This window comes from Lepidochelys olivacea, assembly GCF_965140295.1.
Source record: "Lepidochelys olivacea isolate rLepOli2 genome assembly, chromosome: 7".
NCBI lineage: Eukaryota > Metazoa > Chordata > Testudines > Cheloniidae > Lepidochelys > Lepidochelys olivacea.
The window spans coordinates 76,974,140-76,998,049 of record NC_140417.1 but is presented as its reverse complement, the minus strand read 5'-3'; the positions used below and the strand labels follow the sequence as shown (position 1 = coordinate 76,998,049).

General features: G+C 41.0%; 1 protein-coding gene across 2 annotated transcripts in view; it reads left to right on the top strand.

The window, feature by feature from the left end:
- ANK3 (ankyrin 3) overlaps positions 1-23,910 on the top strand; it is a 455,299-nt gene that overhangs the window by 250,731 nt on the left and 180,658 nt on the right. For both annotated transcript variants that reach the window (XM_084635421.1, XM_084635422.1), the window contains exons 5-7: positions 7,638-7,736; positions 19,937-20,122; positions 21,897-21,995. In XM_084635421.1, the coding sequence (XP_084491547.1) occupies positions 7,638-7,736; positions 19,937-20,122; positions 21,897-21,995 (384 nt within the window). The remainder of the gene's footprint in view (positions 1-7,637; positions 7,737-19,936; positions 20,123-21,896; positions 21,996-23,910) is intronic.

The window sequence follows — 23,910 nt, the reverse complement described above, 5'->3', positions numbered from 1 at the left end:
AGAAGAGCTGTTCTTCTTTTAATCAGCTTCCCCACCCCGAGCTATTGTCTTTTATGGCAAGCAAATGCCTGGATGAACATACCATCTCCTTGGCCCAAGGCTATTCTTGCTGGTGGCTAGCCCAACACACAGAAGATGAGGAAGATGATTTAATGTGCTTTCCAATCTCTGTCTTTCGAGGAAAGCTGTTTGGGGATTTGAAGGGTGTCTCCTGAATTCTTTGATGGCTTTATTTAGCCTTTTCAATTTTATGTTAAATGTTGGGAAAACCCTATTTTGAAATTAAATTACAGTAATTTTCTATTTCAAGCTGTATGTATTCTGTGCAGATGATCAATGAGAATGAGAAAATCTTGATTGTGAAATCCAGTGTTGTTTATAACTGTGCTGAAAAGTGTCATGTAATATGGAGCACAGCAAAGCACTTCACCCTTCATCTTAAGATCTGCCCTCCAGTAGTGTCCTACTAAATGCACTGTTACCTGGCCAGAATAGATAATGAAAAACCAGAGTTGGTAGAGAACTCCTGGTTCAAAGGAAATATATCCTATTTCAAAGTAATCCACTGTTACAGCCCTAAAGGATTACCTTGCTTTTTCTTTATAACTTTTATCAGGAAGTACTATTGGAATATGCAGAAATAAAACACTTTTTTGAATTAATATGAAGGTCAGCTATAGAAAACTGAAAGAAAAGAAAGATTGTGTTTGTTAAAGGGATATGTTAAATATCATGTATTTTTAAGAATCACATTTCTTTCCCTGTGTTTTTTAGCATATTAAGGTTGAAAGAATTAAAAAAATCTGATTTACTTCTCTCCATTGGTGCTGCTTGTTTACCACATGCATTTCACTCAGCTTGGACCAAAAAAAAAAAAAAAAAGTTTCAAATTCTGGTTCTTGTCCATTAGCCAAATTCTGCAGTGTTTGGTTTCCAAACAATGCAGAAGAGTGTTCAAATCCAAACAGAACAAAAAATTGTTGAGAGAATTTTTCTTAAAAAAAAAAAATCTAATGGTTTTTCTGTTGAAGGTAGAATGTTACGCTGTAAAAACACCCTTTTGTGGGTTCGGTCCTGGGAACAATTTGACGAGGGAAGCACCTATCAGAACCTCAAAGGGCTCTACCCTGATGGGCAAAAGAAGGGTGCTTTCTGGAATTTTCTTACTTCAGTTGAATTAGGTTAGCATGACTGAAAAGCCCTCTTAACTCTCATTTATTGTAAAGCTTTAGATCATTTGAACTGGTTGTGCTGTAGCCTAGACTCCCCCTTAGGTCTTGTCAAGACTAGGATTTAAAGGTGTTGTTAGCTAACACATGCTAACAAACACATTTAAAAAGTGATTGTGTAGGCACTGCACTTAACATGTGCTAAACAGGCCAACATGTGCTAACATGTCTTAAAGGCCTTGTTTTCACTAGCAGAAAAATGGTATTTATCATGTGTTAGCTCACACTACTGTTTACCCTGAACTTCTAACACATGTTTAAATTATGACTGCCTTGTCCAAACACACTAGGATTTTACCACATGCTAGTTACCGTGTATTAGCTAACACACGGTAAAAACCAAAACAAAGCAAAACTCTTTTTTTCGTAGTTTGGATATACCCAAGAACCTTTGTTGGCATAAAATGCACACTGATAGGGTGGTGCAGAATTCATCCTACTTTCTCTCGCTCAACAGCCTATTCAGTTCCCTCAGCTGAAGTGGAAGAACATCCCCTCTAGTTTTCTGGAGATTCTCTGCCTCTGCGATTTCATCCCCTAGCACCTCAGCTGCCCTCTGTGGTAACCAGGCATTGGGGATGGAGACTACTGAAGTCTGCCCTGGGAAGGAGGTTTGAATCAATGGATGTGTGGTTCCTACACAAATACCCAAGAGTGGGGATGACCTGTGGGGATTCAGCTCCTGTGTTTGCTGAGCCCCAATGGTCCTTAGCGCTCTATGCCACAAATTGCCCCTAGCCAAGGTTTAATCCTGGATTTGAGCACCAGTTGTAACACATTCCTTTATATTGTCTAGAACTTGATTTTAACATTCTGCTGAATTTAGCAGCCTTCGAGTATGAACGTTCAAAGATTTATTTTTCCTGATGCTGACCCTGCTTTTTGTGAGCTTGGCTCTTCCTCTTTCCCTGAAGGCAACAGCTGTCTCCTGCTGACAGAGCCAGCTTTGGGCACACAGGAAAGTAAGGCCTCTGTAAATCAAATCTTCATATTCTTAAAAAAAAAAAAAAAAAAAAGAACATTTACCTTTGTCTGTCCTTTGCATTTGTTCACAAGGGGTATTTATTACCCATGGAAGAGTAGAAGTTAACTTTAGGCTGTGGCCCTAGTGGCTGCTTCAGTATCTTAAAGATTTTTTTTTTAAAAAAAAGATTATGGATTCTCTGTGGCACAATCTGAGAATTGTGATAAATTGAGGATATCCAGGAGAGTTCTCTTCCACCTTCCAATGCTGATAGTACTTGGCTCTGCCCAATTTCACCCTTTCATTATTTAACTAAAAAGGAGAACAGGCTTCTGCTTGCACTTGAAATTCAGATTTAAAACATTCTAGCCCAACAGTTTTTGAGTTTCTTAAGGTGGAACTAAATCAATAAATAGCTGTAATAATAATAATAGCTGTACTGTTTGAAAGGAATGGAGAGAAATTGGCACACGCTCTCTGTGTACTTTGAATTAGACTACCAAATAATAAGTGATAACTTGATATCACTTGCCCTGGTGAATTTTTTCTGGACCTTTTTGTGTCTTTTCATTAAGCAGAATTAATTGTGTGCTAACTGATTTCTCAGGCTCTGACTCAGGAAAGTAGTGAAGCACCTGTTTAACTTTAACTATTGACTCCAGTAGGTTATAAACACCTACTTAAGTGCTGTCCTCAATAGTGATTATTTTCCTGAGTTGGATCAAAATATCAAAATACCCAAACATTAACGACTATGCAGACTACACTGGCCACGTAAATTTGTGCTTGACCTCAACTTTGTTCTGCTAAACATCTCATAGATAGAAATACTTCTCTTGGGCAAGAAGAACCACCTCAAATTCAGCTCCATCACTTTTATATCTGTCCTTATCTCCAACTTCCTGTTTGTCTCCATTGTCCATATGCTTTGCATTCTGGACAGTGAAGTTTCCTTGTCCCACCACATATTCTTTGTCTGAACATGCACCATAGGCCACTATCTTATTTCCACATTGGTCAAAATCTTCATCCATGCCTGCTCTTTTGTTACCATGACTATTATAATTCGCTTCTACATGGCTTCCCTTAACCCTCCAGAGTCCAGAATTTTGCTGCCCACTTGCTTACACAAATAAATGTCGACATTTTTCCCAATTCCACTGAATGTCTTCATTGTCTTCCTGTATTTGTGAGATCCAGCTTAAAAATTCCTGAACTTGTTTTTGTTTTAGTCTTCTTGAGAGACTTGTCCTTCTTTGCTCCCTTCCCTGCTCCTTCCTCTCTTCCTGCTCTTTGTGCCTTCATACAGTCTTGCCAGTCCTGATGTCCTCCCGCTAGAGTTCTTGACAGATGGGAGAGCCTTCCTGTACCTCCCTACTTCTTTGCATCACTACTGTTTAAAAATGCCAGCTGAAACCTATCTTTTCTGTTTTGTCTGCATCTCTTAATTTTCCTCTTCCTTGGTTGTTGTAATTTATTTTCGCTTTATAACTGTTATTAGTTAACTCTCTATTTGGGGATACAGACTATGAAAGGCAGCGTGATACAAAAGAAGGGTCTACTTCTACTCCCACTGAAATCAATTGCAAACATCCCACTGAAATCAGTGGAAACAAATCAGGCCGTAACGCTGTGTTTATTATATAGCTTCCTCGTGTCCCCCAGCCCCAAATTAACTCCAAATCTGTTTGTTTCAGACACTAGCTCTGTTCACAGAAATGAATAATAAACACTTGTTAGCACTAGTATCTTGCTATCCAGAATGTTCTTTGGAACCTGACTGCCATTCAGTTTCACATAACATTCAAGTTCTAAAGTTCTAAGTATGTGTACACATCTGCTCCCTCTCTCCCTTTCCTGTGGGTTTTCTCCACATCTTCCCCACCCCTACCACCATCATGTGGCCTCCCTCCCCAGCGACTGACCCTCAAGCTTCCAGCTCCTTTCTGCCCTGTGACTCCTCTGAGGACTTTAGAGCTTCCAATGCCATGACTCCTTCAGCACTACTAAAACAGCTTTGATGTCCTAGGAGGAAAAGTATCTTCTCTAGTAATGTTAAAATATATGGTCTCTTTGGGACCAGTATCACTCCCTCCAAATTTCTCTCATACTTCGTGTCCTCCCCTTCTACAAGTTCTCCAGAGTACATTAAACACAGTATTTGAATAGAACTACCAAGCTCCAGCTCAGATACAGAACCTGCACATGTTGCCATTGACAGAGTTGAGAACCCACTTATTGCTACCACTACTTCTGGTAGGTGGGAGTGTAGCGTGGGATGGAGCTTGAAGCCTCAGGGAAGTTCACAGGAAGAGTAAGGACTAAAGAGATCATGGAAGAGAGGGAAGTTTGGGGACAGCCATATCCTAAGCACAGATCTTCGTTCCCAGCCTGAACAAACATCCTGGACATGAGGACCTGTGTGCACCCCTGTTAAACACTAGACCAGGGGTAGGCAAACGTTTTGGGCTGTGGGCCACATCGGGTTTCCAAAATTATATGGAGGGCCAGTTAGGGGAGACTGTGCCTCCCCAGACAGCCAGGCATGGCCCGGCCCCTGACCCCTATCCAACCCCCCCTCCCCACTTCTCGCCCCCAGATGACCCCCCCGGGACTCTTACCCCATCCAACCACCCCTGTTCCCTGTCCACTGATGACCCCCCAGGGACTCCTGCCCCATCCACCACCCCCTTCTCCCTGTCCCCTGACTGCCCCCGGACTCCCCACCCCTGACTGCCCCCCACTGCCCCATCCAACTCCTCCTCTCATTCCAGATTGCCCTCCCGGGACCCCTGCCCCATCCAACTACCCCTTCTCCCTGTCCCCTGACCTCTCCTGGAATCCCTGCCCCGACTGCCCCCGCCGCCCCATCTAACCCCCCCTCTCCTTCCTGACTGCCCCCCAGGACCCTTGCCCCCATTCAACCCCCCTGTTCCCTGCCCTCTGACCACCCTGACACCTATCCACACCCCCGGCCCCTGACCACCCCCTCAATCTCCTCTGCCTTCTATCCAACCCCACCTGTTCCCTGCCCCCTTACCGCGCTGCCTGGAGCGTCGGTGGCTGGCGGCTCTATAGCTACACCGCCGCACAGCACAGAGCACGGGTCAGGCCGGGCTCTGTAGCTGCGCTGCCCCGGGAGCTCGCAGCCCCTCAGCCCAGAGCATTGCGCCGGCGGCACAGTGAGCTGAGGCTGCGGGGGTGGGGGAATAGCGGGAGAGGGCGAATAGCCTCCCAGGCCAGGAGCTCCGGGGCCAGGCAGGAGGGTACCATGGACCGGATGTGGCCCGCGGGCCGTAGTTTGCCCACCTCTGCGCTAGACAGAGACTGAGTCAGTATGCTGTTTAAATGCAAATAAAGTTTTGTTTTATTTTAGGCTACATGATGGGAATTTTGAAAGGCCTACTCAAAGTCTCCTCTTTTATTTTCTTTGCACTATTCTTAATATTGTTTGTGCTTAGTGGTTGTGGTCCTCTCAAATCTTTACTGTACCTAAGCGGACATCGACATTTTTGGCCATCGGAGTTGCTTAAAGTAACTGTAACTCAGCTATAATTTGCCCAAAGAAGAAAGGGAAGGATGATTCTTCAGATCCAATAGTCAGATGAAGAGCTACAGTGAAATGACACAGATGTGAGCCAGTAGCCTAATAGCTTTTATTTATGTAATGTATTCCTGTAATGTCAGTCACTTCTCTCCACCACTTTTGTGATAGTATAGTTTGTGTTGGCTTTCATTCCCAGTCCCAGACTGAAGTGGTGCAATTGTACATTTAAAGCATCTCTTCGCTCTGAGGGCCCAAATCCGGGAACCTGTTTGAGTCAGCACTTTTACCAGTAAAGTGCACGATCCTTCCAGATCATTTCGTATTAAAATGAAAACAGTTACAGTAATACATGGTGAGCTGCATCATGCCACTTACAAGTCTGGGTAACCTGAGAGGAAATGGGAAACACACAATCCACCTGAGGTCATTTCAAAGGACAGTGGTCTCAGTGTGAAATATATACACACATAATAATAGGTCAGAGGAAGGAAGGAAAGATTGTTGATCTTAATTATGTTGTTGTTTTTATTTATGCAATAGGAATTCATTTTGCATCCCTTTGATAGTTGCTTAAAATGCAGGATGTGACATTTTTGAGTAACCAGTAGGTAGTTTAAAGAGATTAAATCTTTCCTGTTTTGCAGTATAATTAAGGCTATCTCAACCTAAGCCACTTCAAAATGCAAATCAGCAGGCTTGTTAAGTTGCGTTACAGGTGGCTTGAGCACAGCACAGCTATTTTTTAAACCCATTAGGCCATTTTATTTTTATGAGTAGAATTACTGATGCTATGGATTTTGCAAATCCATGTAATGTTAGAGACTTGGAGAAAAATCATACAAGGGTTTAATGTTAATCTCCAAAGCAAAGTACTATGGAATGTACAAAAGTACAAAATGGAATGACCCTCCCACCCCACCCCCAGGCCCCTGAAATATTGTGTTCCTCATTATTGGAGCACTGACAGAAGTGTTGATTGTAAAAGGAGACTCACTCGCCTAAGCATTGTTGGTTAGAAACTCACTCATCCGATGAAGTGAGCTGTAGCTCACGAAAACTTATGCTCAAATAAATTTGTTAGTCTCTAAGGTGCCACAAGTACTCCTTTTCTTTTTACTCATCTTAGTAGTATTGTTGAATTAGTTTGAAATGTGCAGACTGGGTATTCTATTGATTGAAGTCACTCACTCAGTTGTAATCTGAGGAACAGCTTTAACTTGTTCGAAAATGCTGAAGAAATCCCTATTTAAGATCACTAAGTCTTGCTGACTCTGAGATCTCATGGTACCTATAAAGAGATAACTGGTTGAGCACAGGGACAGTCCCCCTTCTTTCAATTGTTTGAAGAGAGAAATCATAGGAAAATCTGAAGTCTTTAGGAGAAAAGGGATGGACACACATACAGACAATTTAAAAAAATGGGAAGATGATCAAAAATTGCCCTAATTTTCCAAAGGGTCATTGCCCCCAGGATCCCCTTGAGATGTGTATCATATTTTCCTGCCCACTTTGGCCCTCTATCCAGAATGGTTTTGCCTGGATACTTTGATTTTAATCTTCTATATTCACATTTGAAAGAAAGGGAAAACATTCCCAGCTGGCTGTAAGGAGTTCACTTAGACAAACCTATCCAGTCGAGAGCTTACATCATGCCCCCTGTCTACAGTATTGTAGCATCTGAAACCTTCTCCTATTCCCACTGAAGTCAATGGAGGTTTTGCCATTAACTTCTATATGGGCAGAAGCAGTGCTATTCTTACCCATTGAGCTGAGCGCAGCAGATCTTTGGTATTCAAGGCATATTTGTGGAAGGCATGGATTATGAATGGTATGTAATAAACTCTATTGTTTTAGCACACTACAGACAATATTTATACAATATGTTTTTCTATTTCAGAATGGTTTCACGCCATTGTATATGGCAGCCCAAGAAAATCACCTGGACGTTGTTAAGTTTCTTCTTGACAATGGTGCAAGTCAGAGCCTTGCTACTGAGGTAAAATATCAAGTTTTGCTTCATATAAATAAAGTTTAATGTACTTCAAAGGATTTTCTCACCAGCTTTTACAAATGGAGTTTTGCATCAGTCCTTCTGTCAAGGTTCCTCCCCCACTCTGAACTCTAGGGTACAGATGTGGGGACCTGCATGAAAAACCTCCTAAGCTTATCTTTACCAGCTTAGGTCAAAACTTCCCCAAGGTACAAAATATTACCCCCGTTATCCTTGGAATGGCCGCTACCACCACCAAACTAATACTGGTTACTGGGGAAGAGCTGTTTGGACGCGTCCTTCCCCCCAAACTACTTCCCAAAACCTTGCACCCCACTTCCTGGACAAGGTTTGGTAAAAAGCCTCACCAATTTGCCTAGGTGACTACAGACCCAGACCCTTGGATCTTAAGAACAATGAACAATCCTCCCAACACTTGCACCCCCCCTTTCCTGGGAAATGTTGGATAAAAAGCCTCACCAATTTGCATAGGTGACCACAGACCCAAACCCTTGGATCTGAGAACAATGAAAAAGCATTCAGTTTTTTACAAGAAGACTTTTAATAAAAAATAGAAGTAAATAGAAATAAAGAAATCCCCCCTGTAAAATCAGGATGGTATATATCTTACAGGGTAATTAGATTCAAAAACATAGAGAACCCCTCTAGGCAAAACCTTAAGTTACAAAAAAGATACACAGACAGAAATAGTTATTCTATTCAGCACAATTCTTTTCTCAGCCATTTAAAGAAATCATAATCTAACACATACCTAGCTAGATTACTTACTAAAAGTTCTAAGACTCCATTCCTGTTCTGTCCCCGGCCAAGACGACTACAGACAGACACAGACCCTTTGTTTCTCTCCCTCCTCCCAGCTTTTGAAAGTATCTTGTCTCCTCATTGGTCAGGTGCCAGCGAGGTTACCTTTAGCTTCTTAACCCTTTACAGGTAAGAGGAGCTTTCCCCTGGCCAGGAGGGATTTCAAAGGGGTTTACCCTTCCCTTTATATTTATGACACCTTCACAGAGAGAATTACAAACTAATAAAATGCTCCCTCTAGGAATCTTATTAATGAATTTTGAGCTATTGACTTTTTCATTGTTTTTAATCATTTATAGTAGTTAAGGCCCAGATTTTTAAATGTATTTAGGTGTTGCAATGCTGGGTGCAGCAACACCTAACTATCTTTAAAAATCTGTGCCTTAGTCTTTAACAATAAATATAAATAATCACACTATAATAATGACATTGAATAAAGAATTTTTAATAGATTGATCATTGTAATCATAGGTAGTGGACAAATTATTAGAGTAGAGGGTTGGGGATCAGGCAACAAGAGTTCTCTATCTGACTTGCTTAACCATGAGCAAGTTCCTAACCTTTCGGTGTCCTTTTTTCTGTCACTAAAAGGGAGATAATACTAACCTCATTATGAGTACCTGAAAGTGTAAAATATTCATAGTCATAGCAGTAGCAGAAATATTCATATACTTTAAATACAATTCACTGAAATCTCCTTTACAAACAATTTTTTTCAAATGTCTCAAATTTAGCTATGAGTGCCAATTTGAATGTTTGTTCTTTCTATAATTTCATAATACACTCTGCTGCTGTTAAATTTTAATTTTATGAGGGAAATTGTTTTAAAAAAACAATCTAGGTTTTAGAAGACTGTAAAAAACAGTTAAGTGGCTTCCATGTAAAACTAGTTTATTGTACCAGCATGTATTAAAATGTGTACTAATGTCTATGCTGTATTTAAGTAAAACTTTTCACTTTTTTTCTTCTGAAGTCAACACTACAGAAAACAAAATTAATTTCTAATGGATTGAAATTGTTTCAAAACTTAATAGCAATTAGTTTATAATTAAGGTTCCATTTTAGCAAACTTCCTTTTTACAGAAATTTGTATAAGATTACTAAAACCCCCAAACATTGAAGTTAAAGCTTTTACATACTATAAATAGAGCTGATCAAAAGTTGGAATTTTTATTGTGTGGGAAGTGTGAAAGTTCTGAGATTCCCCCAGGGTTTCCAGGGTCTGGTTTTGTGGATGGATCCTGTGCGCCAAGTCGCAATGCCACTCACTGAAATTTGGCTTGGCCACCCTCCACTCCCCCCTTGATGGAGGGTTGGCCGTACCAAGCCTGAGGTGTGTGGCACTGCATCCTGGCACTTCCCCCACCCCCACCCCTTTCTACCATAACCAACAAACCATCAGAAGGCTTGTAGCACCCTGCCCTCCCCCTCACCCCTCCCGCAAAGTCTGGTGCCCCAACAGTGTATAACCACTGTTATCTGGGGTATTTGGGGGGCGGGGGCGGGGCAGGGAGGTCTGCACACTGAAGCTTGCCTAGGGCAACAAATTGTCTTGAGAGGCGTCTACCTAGAAACTTGAGCTGCCCAGCAGCTCAGGAAGCAAGTTGGCAGGACTGCAGGTAGAGTTTCATCAGATGTTCAATGAAACTGATGTGTTTCCACAAGAGGCTAAATCAGCATTTTGAAAATATGTCTATAAAATTATACATACATATTCCTTTCTAGCTGTTATGTATCTGCTTGCTTTCTTGACCTTACCATGTGAGTGTAGTTTCAAATAGATTTGGGGGAAATTTTATTATATAGTACCATCTAATTTCACCCCAGGAGAATGGAATTACACAAGTGATTAATATAGCCCTAGCACTTGTGTATGTATATCTTTGCTTTTATTAAGGTTTTAATATGTCTATTTTCTTTTATCACTTATATTGTTATATTCTTTGGTACCAAATTATCACCACATAACAAATGTTAATCAAAAATAAAACCTTTAAACTGTTTTGTTTTTATCTTAAAATAACTGACAAAGAGACAACTGTTTTCTTTAACTTTTGTTGTTATTGTTAAAGTGTAGCTCCTACTTCCAGAACAGATGACATATAGATAGTTACTTGCAATTGCAGTTTGTGGGTCACATCTTCAGATGGCACATGGTGGAAATGCATTCATGCCCGTGGTAATATTCTCAATCATAGTTTACTTGTCAGTATTACAGTAATCACTTTTTCTTCTTCAAGTGCTGGTCTCTGTGTGTATTCCACTGAGGGTACGCATGTGCTCCATGTGTCCAGAGCCAGAGAATTTTGAAAGTAGTGTCTGTTGGTCCTCAATGCGCCTTGGCTCTCCTTGTGCCTCCAACCGAGGAGATAAAGGGTGGGGCGGACTGACCCCCTCTTCAATTCCTTCTCACTGCTGCATGGGCTGGGCTGGAAACTTCAGTGTCCGAAGGTTCAGCTTGTTTATCTGTGGCAAATATATTTAGATATCTGTAAATAGTTTTTATAGTCTAGATAATTAAAGTTTTTATCTGTTAGTTTTACTGTTACACAGGTAGTTTCCCCAACCTGGAGAGAACCCCCACCCACTGTACCCAATTTGGATAATGAGCTATGCCCAGGATTCCAGGCTTCAAAATTTGTGCTTCCTGTCTGCAATCTTTCTCAATCAGTGACAACCACCAACGCTGTTTGTACTGCCTCAAGAAAGCCCACATTGCAGCAAGGTGCAGCATCTGCTGTTTGTTCCCCAGTTGTACCAGGGAAAGGTGGGAACTTTGCCTTAGGAAGTCCCTGATGGAAAAGGCCATGAAGCCTAAATCAGACCCAGGCAGGGGGACCTGCCTCTGCCCTGTACACCAGTCTGACTCAGCAAGGAGTGTGCATCCTGCCACAAGGTCTGAATCAGGAGTGAAGCAGTCTACCCCCACAGATTCCTTGGTGGGGTCTTGTTGGGAGAGCAGGGAGCATTCTCATAAGCCTGAAGCTGTCTTCCTCCAAATGCACTTTGAAGAAGTCTTTTCTAGCCATTCCTAAACCAGGCACTAGCTCAGCCCAAGAGAACTTAATACATTTTAAGTCTCAGAGGCATGATAAGAAAGCTCACAAGTCTAGTGCTCAACTGCCTCTGGTTTGTGATCTGGGGGTATTGGTGGTTCCAGTACCTCCCAAGCACAAACCCTAGCACCAGCTGGCACCAATGACAACCTGTCCACAAAAGCATCAGTTACCCACAGTTCCATCTTTGTCTTCAATGGCTGTGACTCAGAATCTCTACACCGGATTTGGTGGTTCGGGCACACAAGACCCCTCTCACTCCAGAAACAGCCAGGACCTATGCTCCTCCTGAGGACATCTTCACTCTCCCAGAGTCTCCCATTCCTTCAGGTCTCTTCCTTTTGAGAGAGGTTCTGACTCCATCAGGGGAGCTGGCTTTTGGAAGGAATTTGTTTTCCATTCCATCTTTGGGCTATGATTTCCCTCCAGTGCCTTTGTCGGTACTGCCGTTGGAACTGGAATCAGTTTTCTCCTCATCAGGAAATTCTGAACTGCCCAATGAAACATTATGCCTTCCTTCTCCAAGACTCACCTTCCTGGTCAGAAGACCTGAGGCAACTTGGGACCAACCTTCACCTCATCCACCCTGGAACTGTTAGCACGTCATACCTTGGGACTACTGCAACCCCTGTTCAGTCCATCCTATTATCCGTACTATTGTCTATGCTGGGGCCCATGGGACCAGTACTATCCCATAGAGTCAGTCTGGTCTGCTAGGGAGTCTCCCCTTTTGTCTCCTTTGAGGTGACCACTGGCACTGTTCCCAGATCCTACTGAGAAGGAGGAGGACAAGAAGTATACGTCGGACCTGGCGGTTTGACCAGATCCAATGGGATTGCTGTCTTCATTGCCAGATGAGGCAGTAACTCCAAGGTCTCCATCCCACCTTGATGATTACAAGGAATTCCAGGATCTCCTTCGCAGAATTGCAGGGGAGCTTCAGATTCTTCTTGATGAGATTTACAATCCTAAACACAAGCTCCTGAACATCCTTCAGTACTCCAACTCCAGTAGAATTGAGCTCCAGTTAACAAAGCCATCCTGGAGCCCACTGGGATAGTCTGGCATACCCCAGCTGCCTGTGCTCCTACCCCTAAAAAGACAGGGAAACGGCACTATGTCCCAACCAAGAGGGCAGAATGGTGGTCTAAGCTGCCACAAAGAGATCTAGGCAGCAACACCCCAATCTACCCTGGTTAAAAAAGATGGCAAGCATCTCGACTTGTTGGGAAGGAACATCTTTTCTTTCCCTGTCTTCTGGTTCAGGATAGCCAATTACCAAGCACTACTGGCTAAGTACAAGTCCCTGAGCTATTATAAATTTGTGGACTTTATTGACCATCTCTCCCACAGCAGGACAGAGCTAGTTTCCAGGCTCTCATAGAGGAAGGCAAAATTGTTGCCAGGACCACTCTCCAATCAGCAGTAGATGCGGCTGATGCATCTTCCAGGACAATGACTACTGCAGTTGTGATTTGCTAGGAGTTGTGGCTGCAGCAGGTTCCTCATGCCAATCCCAGACCTCAGCTGAACATTATTTTTGATGGGAGCTTGAAAGCAGCGAACCACTGAATGCAACAGCTCATTACTCCCACGCACCCTTTGGGGAACATCTAGCATTCTTTATCAACATCTGGAGTGCAGTAACAACAGACAAATGAGTGCTCAGTGTCATCCATTCTGGCTATAGAGTTTGCATCCATATCCCCTCCAAAACCCCTTTCCCCATCTCCTCTACACAGCCACTCTCATGAGAACATTGTCAAACAAGAAATGCAATCTCTCTTACATTGGGGAGCAATACTGCAGGTTTCTGTTCAGTATCAAGAGAAGGGTTTTACTCAACAAATTTCCTAATCTCCAAAAAGAAAGGTGGTTGGAGAGCCATTCTGAACCTCTGCTATCTCAAAACCGTTTTTGCAAATTCAAGTTTTGTATGGTCACATTGGCATCTATAATTCCATCCCTGGAAAAAGATGTGGTTTACAGTTCTCAACATGAAGGATGTCTACTTTCATGTGGAAATTTATCTCACTGATGCTTTCCAAGATTCATTGTTGGCTCCGACCTCGTTCAGGACAGGGTACTCCCTTTTGGCGTTGCTGTTGCCCCCAGGGTCTTTACCAAGATGTTCTCTGTCATAGCAGCCTATGTCAAGAGGCCAAGGTTTCATCATCTTTCCCTACCTCAAGGATTGTCTTCCTGTCATCAGGTTGCACCAAGGTTGCATTATCAGGCGTCAACTTGGATAATGCTACAACTCATGTTCTCTGGGGGTCAGTGTAAACATCAAAAAATCCATTCTCACCCCTACACAGACTTTGCACTTCATTGGGGCAGCCTTAAATTCCATCATGACGAGGGCTTACTTTCTAAGAGAGAGGTTTCAGGCTATGAACTTATCATAGACCAGATCATAACAAACCCCAGAGTGATTGTCAAGATCTCTCTCTCTCTCTCTCTCCCTCCCAGCCCATATGGCCTCATTCACTTACATCATGCTTTCTACAAGATTCCATCTTTGTTTCCTACAAGCATGGCTTCAAACTGTGTACTAGCCAAACTGACAGTCCATTAGCACCATAGTGACTGTCCCACCAAAGTGGTATCATGGAGGAAGAATCCCTGTCAGGTTTGCATCGACTTTCCTTTCCTCGCCTCTGTTCAGACAGGATGATCATTACTGATGCATCCCTGTTGTGTTGGGGAGCTCACATGGACAACCATACAGTGCAAGGCACCTAAGTATCTTGACCACCCAGGATACACATTAATGTTCTAGAGTTAAGAGCAGTTTGAAGGACTTGGAAAATCTTTCTCCCATTCATTCAAGGTCACCATGACCTCGTAACATCAGACAACTTTACAACCATCGTTTACATCAACAAACAGGGAGGAGTGAGATCCAACCCCGTGTGCAGAAGCAGTCAGTCTATGGAACTGGTGCATTGGCTATCAGATTACCCTGTTGGCAGTCTACCTCCCAGGAAACCAGAATATGCTAGAGGACTCGCTCAACAAATGCTTTACAGTTGATCATGAGTGGGAGCTTCATGACTCCGTGGTAAAAAAAATATGTTTGCTTTTTGAGGGACACCCATCAAGCAGCTGTTCACCTCCCAAACAAATGGGAAGTGCAACATACGCTGTTCCAGAGAAGCCCTGGGTCACCACCACAGTGCAATACTCTATTCCTTCTCTGGTCAAATCATCTGAACTATGCCTTCCCTCCACTATCATGCCTGTCTCGAGTTTTGTGCAAGATATCACAAGATAGGGCATGAGCTACTTCCATTGCCCCCAACTGGCCCAGACAGTTTTGGTTTCCAAGCCTACTACACATGTTGTCTTGGGCACTTATTCCTGTGTTTCTCAATCCATGACTCAGGTGAGTGACAAGATCAAGCATCCCAACCCATGACTGTTTCATCTCAGAGCCTGTTTTTTGGATGGGCATTGTTTTTTGGATGGGCATGGGGGGGGGGGATAGCTCAGTGGTTTGAGCATTGGCCTGCTAAACCCAGGGTTGTGAGTTCAATCCTTGAGGGGGCCATTTAGGGATCTGGGGCAACAATTGGGCATTGGTCCTGCTTTGAGCAGGGGGTTGGACTAGATGACCTCCTGAGGTCCCTTCCAACCCTGATATTCTATGATTCTATGATTCCTTAGAGCAATCATGTTGTGAAGCTGTACAAAACAACTTTTCTAATAGTAGGAAGGATTCCACAAGGAAATGTTACCTAGCCAAATGGAAGCATTTCTCTATCTGGGCGCATCAAAGACCTTCACTGGGCAGTTAATCAGTGCTTATCATCTGCCTTCTCAGGACTACTTGATCTTCACACACCCTCTGACTAGCAGATTGTGCAAAGACCTAATCGCAACCTTTCCACCTATTAAAGAAAATCCTACCTCTCAATGGGACTTGAACCTTGTTCTCTCAGTACTCACTAAGCCTCTTTTTGAACCATTAGCTTCTTGCTCCATGTCTCTCCTATCCATGAAGGTCACATTCCTGGTAACTATCACCTCAGCAAAGAGGGTTGGTGAGCCTGGGGCATTGATGGTGAATCTTCCTGATATTTCATAAGGACAAGGTTTCATTATGTTTAGATCCTAAATTCACCCCCAAAGCAGTCTCTGAATCAGTCTATCCACTTACCTATGTTCTTCATAAAACCTCATGCATCCTCAGAAGAAAGGAGGCTCATTCCCTCAATGTTCAGTGGACCTTAGCCTTTTATCTGCAGAGAACGAAAAAAATCAGGAAATCCCCTAGAATATTTGTCACAATTGCGGAAAGGGTCAGGCTATATTATCTCAAAGAGTCTTGAAATGGGTCTCAGTCTGTATTTTGCTCTATCAGCTGTCTAGTCTTCCCCCTCCTTATGGGGTAAGAACTCATTCCACAGTAATGTAAGGAACAACTCTACTTGATATTCGTAAGGGAGCTACGGGGAGGTCGGTCCACATGTTTGCTAGACACTGTGCCTTGGTATAGGACTCCTCTGCTGATGCATCTTTTGGAACAGCAATCCTTAGTTAGGTTTCAGAGTAGCAGCCGTGTTAGTCTGTATTCGCAAAAAGAAAAGGAGTGCTTGTGGCAACTTAGAGACTAACCAATTTATTTGAGCATAAGCATCTGAGGAAGTGAGCTGTAGCTCACGAAAGCTTATGCTCAAATAAATTGGTTAGTCTCTTAGGTGCCACAAGTATTCCAGTACTTAGTTAGACTCTGCCATCTATGACCTCACACTTTCCTGCTACTTGAGTACTGCTTGCCAGTCACTGACAGTGGAATACACATAGAGACCAGCACTTGAAGAAGACGAGAAACATACTTATCTTATAGTAACTGGAGTTTCTTCTAGATGCTTTGTCCCAATCCGTACTCTATTACCCACCCTCCTCTTCCTCTGCTTCAGATCTTGTCTGACTTGCAGTGGAGAAGGAACTGGAGAGGCAGTTGGTGCATGTGCAGACCAACAGAGACCAAAATTCTCCAGCTCTGGGCACATGCAGTGCATGTGTACCCATAGTGGAATGCTGATAGGGGCCACACATCTCAAAGAACCTCCAGTTACTATAAGATAAGTAATTTTCGTATATACAGAACAGATGGGCCATTCCTTTGTAGATCTTCAGAAACTGAGGTTATAGGAAGCTGCTCAAATCACACACACCCCTCTTTCCCCTTGTGTGCAGAAAGGGGAAAATACATTCTTAATGACCTTTTTTTAAAATTAGCATTTAGAAGCCACTAGAAATTGAAGGAACCATAAACTGCAGGGAAGGCCTGACCAGAGGAGTTTGTTGCTAGAGAGCCTGCTTTTTTTTTTTTTTTTTGCAGGTGAATCAACTGGCTACTCACATGGCTGACTATTGAAAACATTGGGTACTCCTCATTTTGAGAAATCAATGCTCTCATCAAAAGACATTTGACATCTTATTCCACATTGCCTCTGACCACATGGGGTTCTCTATTTTTCAGGGGCACTGTACTTACAGGAAAAAGACACAGGAATACAAATAATACAGATACTGGGGTGAAAAATATAATGTAAAGACAAAGGTTGCTTTGCTGTACCTGAATTCCTCACTGTAGAGTCAGGGAGCCCAACTAAACATACCATCACTTGACTGAAAATATTTAGTATGTGACTTACACAGAAATGAATCTAAAGGGGTTCTCAAATAAATCTCTAGCTGCACTGTTTGCTTAAAAAATTGGCTATATGCATTAAACGTCACAATGTGCCATTCGGATACCTTGGGAGATCCCATGGATGTGTTCATACAGTAGCTCAAGTTCAAAATGGCAATATTTACTGTACAAGAAAGAAAAGTTATGAGCCATCACATCAAGGGTCTAGTTACCATGGTGATAGGCTAGAAATCTAGGTAGGTAGGTAGGTATATAAATAGGTTGGTGTTGACATCACACACAGAACAATGATGAGATTTCACCATGGCCAATCCCTCTCACCATTTTTTTCATCTTCATTTACCCCTTTTTCTTTTCTCATTCCTTTCCCTTCATTCCTCCCTTCAATCTGAACCATTTTCTCCTGCCTCAAAAAAAAAAAATTAAAAAATTAACAGGGCTCTCTGTTTTGTACTGGTTACATCCCTCCTTGCCAAGGGGTTTAGAAATGTGGACTGATATAACTTTCTGTACTCCCCAGCCACATTGCCCTAATGCCTCTGCAAGCCATTGCCATTCACACTTAGTACATCTCAAATGTTACGTTCTTGTGTGCTTGCTGCCCCATCTTCTGAGGATGAATCTTGTCTATATTTTCTAACCAGTGTTCTCTTTGAGAAGGGCCAGAACTGAAGTAGCTAACTTTCCTGCCCATTCATATTACACATATCCTCGCTATTCACAGAGCATTACATTAGTGGGAGGGGCCATCTTTCTACCTTGAATAGCTCTCCAGATTTTAATGGGTGATCTCAAAACCTTATCTAGAACATATCCAAAACTCTTACGTTTTGAAATGAGCTGGAAATTTTTCAAGACTCCTGGTATTGCTCAAGTCAGAAATGCTCTAAATTGCCTTCCTTTTGACATTGTGGTCCTTGTACTTTCCAATCCAAAAAATGATTGATGGAAAGGATTTTTTTTTTTAAATCTCCATCACTAGCATAATTTCTTCAACCTCAGAAATGTTTAGTTTGTTAAATTTGTGTGCAGAAACAAAATAACTTGTTGGGTTTTTTTTAATTCATTGGGCTGTCCACAATCACAGATTCTGCTGATATGACAGTGAAATGCGATCCCAGAAATTGCCACATTTATTCCAGTGTGTTTTTTCAATAAAAAATTTTGTCATCAAAAAATTGGGTTTTGACACATAAAATTTTTGGAAAAAAAATTCATTTTTGGTGGAATTATTTAATGTAAAACAATTAAATAAGAAATTTTAGTGTTAAAACAATTTGGGGTATTTTCAATTATTTTAATTGCAAAATTGTGGGGAAATGCCTGTTTTCTCTCATTTTTTACTCTTCTCCCTTTTTCTATTGTAAAAGGGGTGGGGCTTATGTGGCTTTTTGTGAAAAAAATAAGAGAAAGTAAGAATTTAACTTTTAGGCATTAGTCTTAAGAATGTTACTTTTGTTTCTAAAAAGTTAACACTTTTTCTCATTTAACACAAAATAACTAACTTTTTTTAAAGTGGGGAAAAAAAGCAGGAGAAAGTGTTTCCACTACCATCACCGCTTTTTCTCACTTTTTTACATACACACATTCTCCCCCCTCCGACCCCCGACTTACTCTCCCCTACATTTTTAATAGAGGGGGAATGAGAGAAAGAGAGAGAGAGAATTTTTTCCATCAAAATGTAGCAAAGTTGAAATGCAAAATTTTCAAATTTTCATTAAAAAATTCAAAAAATTTGACAAAAAAACTAAATCTTTTTTTGGAAAGTTTTCATGGAAGATTAACAGTTTTTGCCCCCTTAGTTTTGGGAGTGTCAGCATCAAGATGGTGCTCTCTCTACTGGCTAAAAGTTTTGTTTGTTTGGGAAAATATCGAAATCAGCCATGAGCATCTAATATTCTCATCTTTCTGCACTTAGAGGTACCCTTCTGTAAAGTTTGTTAAGCCATTGTCTTAATTCTGTTTTTCACCTCTCAAATTCTTCCATTTACACCATTTTCTTGGTCTACAATTTCTTCTAGTGTTAAAATAACTCCTGTACAGTTGATGAAAGGATGAAATATCACTTAAGAATTAGTGTTTATGAATGGGCAGATGAACTTTGTAGCTGGAATGAAATAATTTACATAGTAGACGACTTTAAATTCTTAGCAAGTGTCAGTGGATTTTAAATTCCCCATATTTCAAAGATTAATGCAGTGTATAGAGATGAGTTTAATTTATTCAGAAAAAATATAATTATTTCAAACAGCTCTTTAGGGAAGGAAGATACATTGCTACAGGACATAATTAACATTTATAATTCAACATAATTTCAGTTTTTATTCTTGATTATACTTCCATGTTGGTTCTTTTAGTAACTTGTCTTGTTGGTCTTTCAAGCCTCATACACTTATTTGTCGTCTCCTTTTATGTTTGTATACAGCCAGTCCTAAGTCACAGATTAATTGAAACTCTTAGGACCTGATTCACTAATACTTTACTCTAGTTTTATGGCCTTGTAACTCTGTTACACTCAGTTTGAGTAGACTGGACTCCACATAACACCTTACACATTACCTCCGATTTTGAGTTTTATTCTTTTTGATATGAATGTTACCAGTTTGCTTTTTGTTCTGGTAGTCTTTGAATATCTTTTGAGTGTCATTATTATTTGTTTACAGGATGGTTTCACACCTTTGGCAGTAGCCTTGCAACAAGGTCATGACCAGGTGGTTTCACTGTTGCTTGAAAATGATACAAAGGGAAAAGTCCGTCTTCCTGCTCTCCACATTGCTGCCCGCAAGGATGACACAAAGGCTGCTGCTCTGTTGCTGCAGAATGACCATAATGCAGATGTGGAGTCAAAGGTTAGTTGTAAAAAAAATAGGCTGAGACATGCCTAAAGCTATGTACTAACTACATGGATTATAACAGGCGAAGAGGTCCTTTAAGAAAGTGTTTGCTTCAAGGAATTACACTTGTGCCCCGTCTATTTCACATGATAAGTAATACAGTTTCATTTGTATTTTTTCTCCTCTGTTTAAAATCAGGGTTACTATCATGAGTAGACAGCATGTAAATAGAAAACCAACCAAACAAGGAAAATACTATTCAAATGATTGGTTGTATTTGAAGTGATGGCTAGTATCGGTAGAGTGCAGTAGAGAATGTAATTTAATAAAATAGTCATATGATTAAAATTGTGTGTAATCCTATTACTTTAAAACCTCTTATAGAAGTGTAATAATTAACATTTAAAATAGATGATCATTCAGTTTCCATCCGGTCTAGCTTCCTTCTGTGCCGATTGTGCTTTCACCATAGCTTCCCTGCCAGACAGCTATCATGAAGCTTTTTGCATCCATGTCACCAGTGGTTGACTAACCATTCATTTTTTCCCCTCTTTGCTTCCCAATGTGTTAACCTAGATGTTGGTGAATAGAACAACGGAGGTATATATAAATATATATATGCATCATCACTCTTTCATAACTTAGTGCTGCTGCATCATTTCTTTCTCCTCTGCTCTGCATTGCCTTTTATATGATAGATACCTGCTTTAGACTAAACAAAGTAGCATGTGCTAGAGAAGACTGTAGTTTAGTTACCAGGGCTTTCTGCAGCTAAAACTAGGGTTGTAAAAGTAAGAGTAAGCATTCTTTGGAACTAATTACGATATAAGCGTCATATTGCGTAAAGTGAAGGTTTCTGAAGTTCTAATGCTGTAGATGTTTATCATCTGTGTGAAGAGCTGCAGACAACCCTGTGCATCCAGGACTGATTCTTTAGGCTTCTGCATGACACTTACCCTTGATGGTGTCAGCAAATTAAATGATCTTACAGTGGTACTAAATCTGCAAAACTCTCTAAGTGAGGCGGTGAAAGCTAGCATGGCTAAAAGGCTTGCTAACAATTTAGAAATGCATCTAGTTCCCATAAGGTTTCATACTTTTGGGGGACTGATTGAATTGCTGCATGTTTTAGCATTTTTTTAAAAGGAAGTAAAATTACATAAATATGTAAAAAAAAGTTGCTGAAGTGATGTTATCGGCTAGGCATTTTCTAATTAGGCTGACAACTTGTGGTGTCTTAACATAACCCAGTGTGATTGCCCACAGTAGGAGAGTGATCTTTATAGTACTAACCGTTGAAAAAAAAGCCACATTAATAATTTAAAATGGTCTTTGATGTTGTTTTAATTAGCAGTTTCTTTGAATTTATAAAATCTAGTTAGCAAGTGTCTTGAAGTGATTTGCTTCTGAACTTCTGCAAAGAATCACTGAGAAAAATTTTACTTGCAAGGCTAAAATAATACAGATAACAAGTAGATATTTCTGGTTAGAAATTAATTTCTCCTCTTAAAAGAAGGATAATTTTTTAAATTCAAATGTCTTCTGATGTTTATCTAGAATAACTAAAAGTCTTATCCTAGTCCTGTTCTTGTAGAATAATTTTGTTATTTTTTTCCCCTCTTTTACTTAGTATTATGATTTCATGTAACTTGTCAGTGAGTGAATATCAGGACAGAATGGAATATTAACTTGCATATTCTGCTTGCTAGTTTTTGTCAGTGCTGTCAGACAAATATTGCAGGAACAAGAAGACATTAAAATATTAATTAAATTTCTTTTTTTCCCCCAGAGTGGTTTTACTCCACTCCACATAGCGGCTCACTATGGAAATATTAATGTTGCTACATTGCTATTAAATCGGAGTGCTGCTGTGGACTTCACTGCAAGGGTAAGAGTAAAATCTCACAGCTATGTTCAAGTTGTATAAGAAACTTTTTGAAACATTCCCATTCAGAGATAGGGACTCATGCATTATTCTTACCATGGCTGTAGACTCTGTAGATCAACTGTTGTGATATAATTGTAAGTCTCAGTATTGGTGCAGGAAAGATAGGAAGTATGGCAAGAGACCACCCTGGCTTCACCAAAAGATCTTCAATGATCTGAAACTCAAAAAAGAGTTATACAAAAAGTGGGAACTAGGTCAAAATATGACCTATAAATAAACAACATAGGGATGCAGGGACAAAATTAGAAAGACCAAGGCACAAACAAGATAAAACTAGCTAAGGACATCAAGGCTAACAAGAAAACATTTTATAAATGTATTAGAAGCAAGAGGAAGACCAAGCTTAGTGTATGCCCATTACTCAATGAGGAAGGAAAGACAATAACAGAAAACGCAGCAATGGCCAAAGTGTTAAATGCCGTTTTTGTTTCCGTTTTCACCAAAAAAGCTGTGATTGGATAACTAGCACAGTGAACATCAATGTAAATGGGATAGAATCTGAGGCTAAAGCAGCGAAAGAACAAGTTAAGAATTACTTAGACAAGTTAGATGTCTTGAAGTCAGCAGGGCCTAACTTAAGGAACTGACTGAAGATATGTCTGAGCCATTAGTGATTATCTTGAGAATTTGGGGAGGATGGGAGGGATCCTAGAGGACTGGGAAAGGGCAAATATATAGTACCTATCTCTAAAAAGGGGAATGATGACCACCCAGGGAATCAGGCCAGTCAGCTTAACTTCAGTACCTGGTAAGATAATGGAGCAAATAATCAAACAATCGGTTTGTAAGCATGTGGAAGATAATAAGGTGACAAATCATGTCAAACCAACCTATTTTCCTTTGACAGGGTAACAAGCCTTGTGGATGGGGAGAATCAGTCAATGTGATAAAGCTCGACTTTAGTAAGGCTTTTGTTACTCTCTCACATGACCTTGTCATAATCAAACTAGGGAAATATAGCTTACATGAACGTACTGTAAGGTGGATGCACAACTGGTTTCAAAACCGTACTCTGAGAGTAATTATCAATGGTTCACAGTCAAGCTGGAAGGGCATAGTGAGTGGGATCCCACAGGGACCTCTCCTGAATCCAGTACTATTCAAAAGCTCCATAAATTATTTGGCTAATGGTGTAGAAAGTAAACTTTTAAAGTGTGAGGATGATACCAACCTGGGAGGGGTTGCAAGTGCTTTGGAGGACTGGATTAAAATTCAAAATGTTCTTGACAAAATGGAGAAATGGTATGAATTAAATAATAGGACAAATGCAAAGTACTACACTTAGGAATTGTTCAAATACAAAATGGGAAATGACTGCCTAGGAAGGAGTACTGTAGAAAGGATCTGGGGGTTATTGTAGATTACAAACTAAATATGAGTCAACAGTGTAATATTGTTACAAAAAAAGCAAACCTCATTCTAGGATGTATTAGCAGGAGTGTTGTATGCAAGACACAAGAAGTAATTCTTCCACTCTACTCAGCACTCATAAAGCCTCAACTGGAGTACTGCATCCAGTTCTGGTGGCCATTAAGCTGCCCCTATTGAAAATGGCTGCCATCTCCAGTTGTTTCTAATTAACTTGAAATCAGGGTGCCCTTAGTGAATATGACAGTTGCATCTTCACTTTGTGTGAGAGAGATCCAGCCAGCACATAATAAAGGACCTGGAAATCTGGAGGGGTAGGAAATAAGACTAGATGTTTGGGAAATGTAAAGAAAGCTAGGAAGGAGTCTTGTGGCAAGAGAAACTCTAGACACAGAGGAATATGAGAGAGACTGGCTCAGAGAAATGTAGGTGGGCCAAGAAGGGGGGTGTAGCAAGGGAGGGAGAATACGGGGGCAATAGAATGTGA